This window comes from Crinia signifera, chromosome 6 (genome assembly GCF_055691185.1).
Source record: "Crinia signifera chromosome 6, ASM5569118v1, whole genome shotgun sequence".
Taxonomy (NCBI): domain Eukaryota; kingdom Metazoa; phylum Chordata; class Amphibia; order Anura; family Myobatrachidae; genus Crinia; species Crinia signifera.
The window spans coordinates 79441266-79453565 of NC_139222.1; the positions used below are offsets into that span (position 1 = coordinate 79441266).

The 12300-nt window shown below is 41.5% G+C and overlaps 1 protein-coding gene across 1 annotated transcript in view; it reads right to left on the minus strand.

The window, feature by feature from the left end:
* Positions 1-12300, minus strand: part of SH2D4B (SH2 domain containing 4B) — a 249160-nt gene that overhangs the window by 149461 nt on the left and 87399 nt on the right. The window contains exon 2 of the mRNA XM_083146312.1: positions 8171-8330. Within this exon, the coding sequence (XP_083002438.1) occupies positions 8171-8330 (160 nt within the window). The remainder of the gene's footprint in view (positions 1-8170; positions 8331-12300) is intronic.

Genomic DNA, 12300 nt, shown 5'->3' on the forward strand with positions numbered 1-12300 from the left:
CCAACTTGCGACAACTATTGATGCGCCCTCTTGTACAGCCATCTCCCACCGCCGACACCTGGCTCCAAAGCAACAAGGTTGGATGTTTTAAATGCACATCATGTACCACATGTAGAGCGATGCTGACTGGATCATTCTTTGCCCACCCGCATTTGGGCAAAAAAATTAAAATTAAACATAAACTCACATGCACGATGGACCATGTGATCTATATGCTCACATGTCCCTGTGGACTGTACTATATTGGACTTACGACCCGCAATTTTCGTGATCGGATGGCGAACCATCGATTGTCTATAAGATCTGCCATCGAAACTGGTAACTCTGATAAACCTGTCGCCCGCCATTTCCTCAAACTTAAGCACCAGACATCATCTCTTCGGTGTATGTTAATAGATCATGTGCCTAAACCTCCTAGAGGTGGCAATAGAGAACTAATTCTCAAAAAGAAGGAAGCACGATGGATATTCACACTTAATACTATCGACCCCAATGGGTTGAATGAGAATAACCCCCTAAATGTGTTTTTGCAATAGGTGGTTTATCTGGTAGGCAACTGGTCTGTAGACACAGCACACATGACCTCCTATCATTTGCCACGGTTCCCTCAGTGGCATGTGGGGTGTCATGTGTGTTTTTTAATAATATATATATGTGATGCATTATTTTGTATCACACTCCTATTATTGGTGTGATATCTGTATATACTGCCATAGTGCACCCATCTTTACCTGGCGTAGTCGAATCATTATAGTTGTCCCTATACTATATGTCCCACTCTATATCCCATGGGTGAATCTATGCAACCCTTCCTGTGCCAATTTTTTTAGTATGCGTACTGTCTATGCTCTACTATATCCAGTGATGCTCTGTTGTGAGCAAGCGAGCAACGCACTCACATTTGACCGTTTATATGTTATATGTTGTCCGTTTTTATTTTATAAGTATGTCTTGCCTTTACTACCATTGAATGACGATTAGCCTCCATTATGTCGGTAGTACTGACACGGTGATTTGACATATCCACCGTTATTGGTTTGAATCCAGACCTACTGAAGTCAAACTACATATGCACATGTTTTCTTTATAAGTATGTCCAATTTTCGATATAATAACAGTGCTGCGGGTGCTCATTGAGGTTGAAGCTGTTGACACGCAAATGGACCGCAAGCACTATTACTGGGTGGACGGTCGTCACCTGACCGAACCCAGCTGACTTCACTACCCAATCCGCCGTCCGGGACGGGTGGAACGCAGCTGACACGCATGCTTCCGGGTCCTGGTGCCGTATGTGACTGCGTGCGGCCCAGGACGCCGATGGTACTGCGGCTAAGTGCGTGTCTACACGATCCCGGCGGTCCTGGTAGTATAAACTTATATTTAGTCTCTTCTGTGTTTTGTTGTATGTTTGATGTTTGGCTGCTATTATTATCATATGGCTAGAAGGTTGTTGGTTGCTGATTCACTACACAGGCGCAGTCTGATGACTGTAGCCTATCAGAATTGCTGTATGCACCTGATGGATAAGTAATTAGTGGGAGTGTTGTTCCCTGATTGGCTATGGTATATATGGGGCACCTTGGTAGACTCAGTGTATGCTTGGCTTACCTGGGTGATACATTGAAAAGCATATCCTGTCTTGACAAAGACCCTTCGGGGGTCGAAACGTCGACCATGACTTCACGTTCCTAATAAAAGCATCTATTTTATCTGCAAATTGGTGAGTGCCCTCTCTGGTTTACAAATCAGGACTTTGTGAATATTTATGGAACTTTGCTTCCTTGGGGAGCACCCCGCTATCGTTTATTTGGACCTGGATGTGTGTGCGGATTCCCGGACTATATATATATATATATATATATATATATATATATATATATATATATATATATATATATACACACAAACAAAGAATAAGAAGGGGCGCCCAATAGCGTAATATTGTCAAAACATATAAAAGTTTATTTAGTAAAAAGTAACCATGATCACTAGTACATTGCTCGTGCCATAAAAGTCCTCAGTGCCACATGGTGTATTACAAATATCCACACTGGCAAACATCAGGAACGCTTGCAGCATAGACAGCTGATCACTCATGAACACTACGTTGAGGGATCCCCGGCTCGCGGCACTTGCAGTTTCTATCACCAGCAGACTGCTCGGCGGCTGCTAGCGGCTTGCGTCTCCGGCTTGGAAAGAGCGTCAGTCAGGCCATGACCCTACGCATTTCGTCAAGGACTTCGTCAGTGGGGTCCTTGCACATGAAGGAGAGTGTCCTTGCTGTGGGCAAACATTACATGCCACTCTGCTTCATGTGCAAGGACATTCTGCCGAGAACTGTTATGGACATTGCTGACATCAATCTTTCGCTTGCACAAACCTCATAACATCAGAGTTGCAATTCTTTCTGATACGTCGGAACTGGGCGTGGCTTCCTGTGATCCCGACGATCTGACGTCCCCTTGGTCCATGTCGATTTGGAGGAGAAGATCCGAGTAAGCGGCTGCTGGGCTGGTTCCTGACGGCGACTGATCACCGCGTACGGCTGTTCTATCGGTGCCTTAATCCAAACCTGCCGGCACTCTGATATTAGCACAACGGGCGCCGGTGCCCACACAAGAAAGCAAGATCCAATCCAGAGAACTGCCACTCAAGAGGCAAGGTAAATGTTTCAAAGCATAATTGCGCGTATTCGAGGTTTCGGGGTGCAACCCCCTTCGTCAGGACACAATCATTGTTCTATGATTGTGTCCTGACGAAGGGGGTTGCACCCCGAAAGCTTGAATACACGCAATTATGCTTTGAAACATTTACCCTGCCTCTTGAGTGCCAGTTCTTTGGAATGGATATATATATATATGAATACATACATACACACATATACACAAATATATATATATATATATATATATATATATATATATATATATATATATATACACACACAGTGACAGATTAAGCTTTTGGGGGGCCCAGGGCATTTAGACAGGTGGGCCCCCATGCACTTGTCATTACTGGTCGCAAACTGCATGGGAGAATATTACACTGTCAAAACATAGAGTAAAGGCAGTATAAACTTGGTCAATGGGTAACTGCAGGAGGTATAAATATATATATATAAATATATATATATATATATATATATATATATATATATAGTACATAGGGGGAGGGGCCCTAAACTGCACACCCTGGACATATGAGGTGCTACCTGCTGAGACTTGTAGTGCAGCAAGCAGGAGGAGGAGTTTGCAGGTGCACACTAAATATATATGCTAGACCTTTTAATATCTTGCTATATTGCATTTGAGGTTATTAGCATAGTAATGGCCATTAGTATGGGCTTGTCCACCGCATCCAGGTTACCTCAATAGGACAAGTCCCTAACACTACTCTGGGACAGGTCCAGGGCACAGGGCCCCCCAGGCCAGCCCAGCAGAACCACCCCATGGCATCACATTAGTGTGAAATTTAAGTGATAGTAAAAGGGATAGGGGAAATTATATGTGATAGGACTTACCTAGGTAAGAAGTAATAATAAATGTGAAGGGTGCTACATATATATTAAACAAACTAAAGGGGTGATTGAAAGTGTACAATATGATGCCATGGAGCAGCCCAGCAACAGCAGCCCAAAGAGCCCAGCGCCCCAAACACAGTCCCACAGACCAACACTCAGCATATATGTACAGTAGGACTTACCCTCATAGTGCCAAGCTGAGGTGTGCAGTCTTGAATGTTGGGACTCCAACCTAATTAAAAGCAATCTGGGACAGGTGGGTGGGGTGCTAGTTAAGGAGGAAGGTGTCTCTAGTTCCTTCCAGTGTGTATGAATACACAATATATAGTACATAGGAAACTCGGGCTGAATGAGTACATATCCTTCACGAGTTTCATCTGAGTCTAACAGTATGCCTTATATCATACATGGATGCATGTGATTATTACATTGTTTCAAAAATTCACTTGTTGCAAATGCATAATGTTGTTTCATTTTTATGGTATCCATTGCAGAATATATTTCTTTAAATGTAATTGCTACGGTTTACATATGCATAGTCTGGTATTAATAGGATACGGTAATAATTTACTGATCTAAAAGCTTTATACCATTCTTTGTTAAATGGACCACTTACAGTTGAAGTTTATATATATATTTGGTAATATACTTTATTTTTGCAGCTGCTGTGATCCACCTTTGTGTATGTTAGGGAGGTTACCATGGTGATGGTCACCACACATGTTTTTCTGCTTTTTGAGAGTCTGACTCCGGATTATGCACGTCAGTATTGGGCGTGTCTTTTTTCTGAACACGTCATCACCGGAAGTGGGAGGTCACAGCTGATAGACACAGTTTTTTTGTTAGATTGTAAAAATATAGTTGGTGCATGTTATTTTTATTCCTGATGAAGTCCGTGAGTGCCGCTATTTTCTCCCTGATATATATATATATATATATATATATATATATATATATATATATCTATAGATAGATATATATATATATATATATTTATATATATGCCTTGAAGATGGAATAAACCCCCGAAACGTTGCACAGTGCCTGGTGTACCTTGCCTTTGTGTTTAGTCCGGAGTGTGCCACGATTACATCACTATATATATATATATATATATATATATATATATATATATATATATATGGAGAAGAAAGGTGTAGAGGTGCGCTCAAAGGGTGGTTTCACCAGTCCACAATTTGTAAAAATACAAAGTATTTATTTTTTACAATAAAACAGTTTAAAAGAGTACAAGTTTTGAAATCGTTTTGCACTAATTTTCGTGGTTCAATACAGGACTTCAATCACAGGTGTAACATGATCATACGATAAAACCCTACGCGTTTCGTCCCCTAGGGAATTCTTCAGGGGTAGTACACCAAGATCAATAAGCCTTTTAAACCTTGATTAAGTGTATAAATCTAGAAATATACTCTTGGGTGAGTGCTTTAGAAGATGACAATGTCTCCGCTGTTAGTCTACCAATTCTGTGTTGATCCACTCGATGGAAAACAGCGATTTCAGAACTTAGGGCGCAATAAACGCCTCTCCAGCTGATGTCCTTTTCCACGTTACCGTCAGTTCTAGATAACGATGGATAGTGTTCAGAGTCTCCACGCTGACTGTACGTTTGGCAGATAGACTCTGAACACTATCCATCGTTATCTAGAACTGACGGTAACGTGGAAAAGGACATCAGCTGGAGAGGCGTTTATTGCGCCCTAAGTTCTGAAATCGCTGTTTTCCATCGAGTGGATCAACACAGAATTGGTAGACTAACAGCGGAGACATTGTCATCTTTTAAAGCACTCACCCAAGAGTATATTTCTAGATTTATACACTTAATCAAGGTTTAAAAGGCTTATTGATCTTGGTGTACTACCCCTGAAGAAGTCCCTAGGGGACGAAACGCGTAGGGTTTTATCGTATGATCATGTTACACCTGTGATTGAAGTCCTGTATTGAACCACGAAAATTAGTGCAAAACGATTTCAAAACTTGTACTCTTTTAAACTGTTTTATTGTAAAAAATAAATACTTTGTATTTTTACAAATTGTGGACTGGTGAAACCACCCTTTGAGCGCACCTCTACACCTTTCTTCTCCATTCCTTACATCAGACTCCCATTAGCGGCGGAGTCTTTAGAGTAGTGCTGCTCACTCACAAGCGCAGGATCAGGGTCACAACCCCCCCCCTTTTCATATATATATATATATATATATATATATATATATATATAACACTTTAGTTATAAAGGTAACACAAGTGGTTCACATCTCTGTGTACACAGGGCATGCATTAGAACAACACAGGGTAAACAGGATTAAATTTGTTCAGCACAGTTTTTCATGTTTTCTTGTCTTTTATGCTGCTAAGAGGGTCAAGCAACCCTTTTTTAAACTGCTGCAGGACAACCACTGCATTCAGACCAAGCGCCTTACTATACACGGTTAAACAGGAGAAAGCCATACCGAATTGAAAAACTACAACAAAGCATGTACTACCAGGGCAGGTTGTCATTGGAAGAGATGAATGATTACAAGTGAGAAGAACTGGGTTTATAGATGGTAGCCGAGTAAAATCATGCTGTAAACAAAGTGCTAGAGAATAGGGCTGTGAGAACAGAAGGCCCTGCTCCAAGGAGCTTACAATCTAAATATAAAATATATATACAGTATATTATAGCAGGGGCGGATCCAGGATAAAATGACAGGGGGGGGGGCGCCATGATAAAAGAGGGTTTGGGTGGGGGAGAGGCAGTGTTAGTGGTCCCAGTGTACATGCTAAGAGAGTGGCAGTGAGAGGGTGGGAATGGGATTAAAAATGGGCCCTGGCATTTAAAGTACGCCCACCATGATGACAAAAGTGAAAGATGTAGTTGTGCGCGCGCCAAAGGCGCGCTCCGGAAAAGGGGGTGTGGCCACTCAACAGGGGGCGTGTCCTTGAGTGTAGTGTACCACACCATATACAACTTCTACACATTATGCAACAAAATATTAGACCCCATTATACTGTACTTGCCCATTACACATGATGCCAAATGGAATGAGCCAAAATTCACATAATGCCACACGGATCGAGCCAAAATTCATAAAATGCCTTACGGATTGAACCAAAATTCACATAATCCCACACGGATTGAGCCAAAATTCACATAATGCCACACGAATTGAGCCAAAAATCACATAATGCCACACGGATTGAGCCAAAATTCACATAATGCCACAAGGATTGAGCCAAAATTCGCATAATAACACACGGATTGAGCCAAAATTCCAATAATGCCACCCGATTGAGCCAAAATTCACATAATGCCACAAGGATTGAGACAAAATTCACATAATGCCACAAGGATTGAGACAAAATTCACATAATGCCACACGGATTGAGACAAAATTCACATAATAACACATGGATTGAGTCAAAATTCACATAATGCCACACGGATTGAGCCAGAATTTACATAATGTCACACAGATTAAGTCAAAATTCACAACACGCTTCATAAACAGGGACATTGTCCACCAAAGGCTTGCATTAAACATTTACACCATAATGTCCATTACACGTTAAGTTACTCACCATTATGTCCATTATGTATTATGCCAAACACGATAATGCCTATTAAAAATTATGCTACATAAGTGCTGCTTATCTACATGCTCAATGCCAAGGGTTCCATGTTCATTGCCAGAGGTTCCATGCTCGTTGCCATGTGGGATTACATGCTCATTGCCAAGGGGGAATACATGCTCCCGGTAAATGGGGGGCGGCCGCCGCCAGGCAGAAGTGATAGCCACTGACAGTGGCAGAGCCTGGCTGTATTCAGAGCACTGCAGGTCCCGGCTATTTGAAATAATACCCCTCTCACACCAGAAAATGCATTCCCGGGTTGGCCCCTTTTACACCAGCCTAGTCCCTGCATTTTCTGGTGTGAGGGGGGAGAGAAAACCACCCCTCCCCCCTTTAACCAGTTATCTCATTTAACCGGCTATATCTTCGGAACCAACTGACCCATTTACATGAGACAAGTATCATTTTGAAGAACTTTTGAGTGGGCTTGGAATGATTTTGATCCAGTGAAACTGGAACGTTTCGTTCCAGAGCAATTTGCCCTCAAAGCACATGAACAGCCATGGAATTACATTACATTAAAAAATCGGTGTACCCGCAATATCTCTGGAACCAATTGACCAATATGGACCATCAGTCCATATTGGTCAATTGGTCAATTGATACCATCAATCTGGTATCAGATTGAAGGCCCAGCAATTTAAAATTGAATGAGATCAACCACAAGCTTCTGTGATGCCAGGGGGGGGGAACGGGAAGCGGTCGAAACAGGGTGGGGGTCGGAATTAACGGGTCCCATATTATACTATGGGGAAAAACGTTACAGCTTTGCCAGGCGGTATCTCGGGTTCCCGGGGGGCTAGTGACACAGGGCTGGGCTCGTTTGAAAGCCCTGGTCCACAGCTACAAAAATAAATGACAAGGGGCACGTTCCCGGGTGCTTCCCTCCCTGAATCCGCCAATGTATTATAGCACCTGACAGACTTACTTAGGCAGTGCGACATAAATCCCTTCATTAGATATAAACAAATAGAATCAATGTAAAGTATACAAATGAGGCACAGTAAGTGGTAGCTCACCATTGTTCCTCTGCCTCCTTCTGAGCTTGCTGCCTGGCACTCTCTGCCATGAGCTCCTCCGATATTTGCTCGTACGGCTTATCTCCCTGGCCTTCTCCCATAATCCAGACCCATACTTCCCCATCAGGACCCCGTAACCACTCTATGTGTTTTGAGTTATCTGGAAAAAATACAATCAAACATGAATATGCAAATTCACCAATGCGAAAAAGAAAAATTATAATTAAAAAAAACTTCAGATTTACAAAAGGTAACATTCCAAGACAAATTGGGAAATAAACAAACCAAGAAATGTTTGGCGTATAAATTACAATATCTCCATTTTATTATTTCATATGAAAGAAGACAGCACTTTTGACCAACCATGTGAAAGTAATGGAAGTAAGCATAGCCCCCAGTTAAATCTACCACTGTGGGAGTGAGACAGATGCAGTCTGCAACTGGCAGTAAGTTCACATTGTTTGTCTTACCTGCCAGTCACCGGCAGTAAGGCAGTCCCATTGGGAGGTGTTTTCTCCTTGGACTACCAGACCAGGCTGCTATAAGCAGAGAGCTGCTTTCCATAGGAAGCCAGTACCTACCTTATTGACAATCCTAGCCAGCATCTATGGGCTGCAGCTGATGCAGTCCATAGAAGCCGGGGGTATGCGCACGGGATCCTGACGTCGGGCTAATGACTGTCATGATCCCGACTGTCGGAACCCTGTACCACACCCATAATCAAGCTGCCCCTTAACTGTGCAGTCACAGCTCCCAGCACCTGTCATGTCCATTCTGCAGATGCCAGGACCTGGCCAGCAGTAGAGACTGAACAGAACACCAATCAACATTGATGTGTCATTATGCAGTTTGAACAGTAGTAGCATTAGCTGAAATCCCAAATAGATAATTTATTGAAACAAGAGGTGGGACCAAAGGAATATTTACTATGGCCAGTCCAAAAGTCAGTTATTTGTTTTGTTTTATTTTTTTTTCTTACAATAGGTTTTTGTTTTTCGTTTTCTCATGTAGTATATCTCCAAGGGAAGTGTATTGATTGGCCTTACCATTAATATAGTACAAGGGACCATTTTCCAAATAGAATCTCTGCCCTAACAAACTTACAGTTCATTTTGTGAATGCCTAGCTCCAATAATATTGTAATTTTATAGTGGCACCGGTACCAGCGATGCAAATGCAAACAGCTGTAACATTTTATTTTCAGGCTATGAATTATTTCTTAGAGTTTAAATTATGAATCAAGAATAAAAATGACATACAGCAGCATAACATAATGTTTAATACTAACATTGGTTGTAGAATATACAAATATAGTCTATTTGGGTAGTACTGTATATAATATATTTGTATGGAATTAGGCAAGGACTAACTGTATAGTTCAGATATCTTGAAGAGTCACAGTATGCACATTGTCTATGATGCTATTAAGGTAGCATCATTCTTCCAATGAAAGCACTGCATAGATGCTCAGAACAGTGGGCAAATTAGAATAAATGTTATTAATTCACTTTTCAATAACCAGTTTGCAATTGGTTTCAATATTTTAAGCCCCCATTCAGAAATGCACAGTACTACACAGCCACTGTGACTTTGCATGCATCTGCTGTGGTAATATATGCAAGCAGCAGGGTGCATCTGTAGTAGAAAGACACCCACTGCAAGCTTCTGCCATCTGTGGATGCATCCAAACACACATCAGGGGTGAAATGTAATAGGATGAGAGAATCAGAAAGTGAGAGATTTGATAAGAAATCTGTTTTTAAAGTGGCAATCACTTACACCTCAAAATCAAACTGGTATTGCAGTGTAAATGATTGCTGCTTTAAAAAAACAGGATATTTCTTACCAAATCTCTCACTTTATGAATCTATCATCCTATTACATTTCACCCCAGATCTTCTGCGTGAACATCTTTTATTGCACTCAGGTTACTGCAGATAGCTAGAGTTATCACTCTGTCAGTGTAGGTGAAGATAAATCAGAAGACGCTGCCCTCGGTTTGCCTTCAATACATGGATTACATGCCACCATTTCATAAAATGCTCCTTTACTTCCCTCCAAATAGCTGGATATAGTCAATTATCTGACATCTGAAACCACACTGCTTCGGATGACCCAGACCCAGTTTGGACCTGTGCGGTATAGGTCCAGCACATACAGTATACAGTTCAACACACTTCCTGTAATGCTGCCCAAATTCGGCAGCCGTGTGGGTTGTCAACCAAACTCGGATGTTTTTTAAAGAGATCCCATAGGCAAAAGATGCATTGTAAGTGTATGCCCCATTACAAAAATGTCTGAGTTTGGCTCGCATCCCGCACATCCGCCGAATTGTTACATCTGTCCCCAGATGTTCATAACCCATAAAGTTTCCATTAATATCTGAATTAGGCCCTTAGTACACATCATTTTAGGGTTACACCTCCGCGGTTTCACATCCCCCCTTTTTTAAAAGCGCGGTTTCACATCCCCCCTTTTTTACACCTCCGCCCGCAACGAGGAAAAATCATTCAATGGTCGCTCACCATCAAATGACTTTTCCTCCCTTCGTAGTTAAAAGTAAGTCTATACAGTACTTACTTTTATCCTGGACGAGATGGGGGCGGACTCTGGCATCATATGATATCAGCCGCCCACTCCAAGCAGTCCAGGACATGCCTGCATTCTGATGGCCCGCTCAGGGTTTCTATGGCGTGCCCATGAAACGCTGGACGGACCCCACTGACCTGCCCATCAATGTATTCGCTACCTTTTGTTCCATGTATCCGACCATGCTATCCTAGTGTTACAGTGACCATTTTCAACTTATTTGCTACTGAAAGTGTTGCTGAATGCTGATAAATACAGTAGAAAACCAACTTTACCACAATCTTGATGAATTTTTCCTAAACTGTTCTAATTTTGGGGCGAGATGCACTAAAGCAGGTGTTACCCTTTAGAAGCCTTCAGGCTTCACTCCCAGCACTGGTGGAGGGATCCATCATGATAGAATTTGTTGCTGCCGGCAACATCTTTTTTTTTTTCATTTTTAGGCCCAGATGTATCAAGCTTCAAAAAGTGATAAAATGGAGCGATAAACAGCCAGCCAATCAGCTCCTACCTGCCATGTCATAAGCTGGGTTTGAAAAATGACAGGTAGGAGCTGATTGGCCAGCTCTCCACTTTATCACCTTTTGAAGCTTGATACATCTGGCCCTAATAACTCAGGCTGCAGTCACAGATGAACATCATGACTGATGGTCATGATGTTTATCCCGAAGTGCGATTGTGGCACCCAACTTCAGGTGTACCCCTTTTATGTTCCCCGATGCACCCAAAGGAGCTAAAACAATTGCAGCCAATACTACTTAGCGGGCCCTTCCCTTTTGACCAGAGCTGAAGGGGTTAACATGAACCACAGGGTGCTAGGTCCACAAACAAAGACAGATATTGAGCGTTAAAGTAACCCTATGGGTTCCAGCTGCTAATCATGCGGGATAACCAATCCCTAAAGACAAGAAGAAACAAACAACACTAACAGTAGTGCTGGGAACCAATAAGCTTAAATTAATTAACAATTAATAAATAATACTATATATGTAATCAAAATATAAAAAGCCAGTCAGAGAAATTGTAATCGATATACATATTTATATAAATTAGAAATACATGGAAAATACATAGAAAATCATGAAAAAATAATAATAAAACATCACATTTATTGCTGAAGACAGAAATGTACCGGCCGATACAATACAGAAAAAATTGCAAAAATATAAAAATATATTAAAATATGTATAAGTGAATTTTTCTAAAAAGTGTGGAGCTTGTGGGGGTATTTTATACTTCCCTGGTTTGCAAAAGCCAATTTTTTATTTTTCTGGTTAAAAAACCAATATGCAGTACACTCGATTGCAATCATTAAATAAGGTAAGCCAGTCAATCCAATAAGGGAGCCCTGCTATAATGATGGCTGTGCACAGCTGATTTTCAACGGAGTACCTTAGTAATTTGTAGCCTCCGGTAACGCTTTGGCAGTTCAGGCTCCCGTGGATGAGTAGTGTAGAGCTGACGCGTTTCTCCGTCTGCGTCTGTCGGCGGCTTTATCAAAGCCCCTATTTATATATATATATATATATATATATATATAT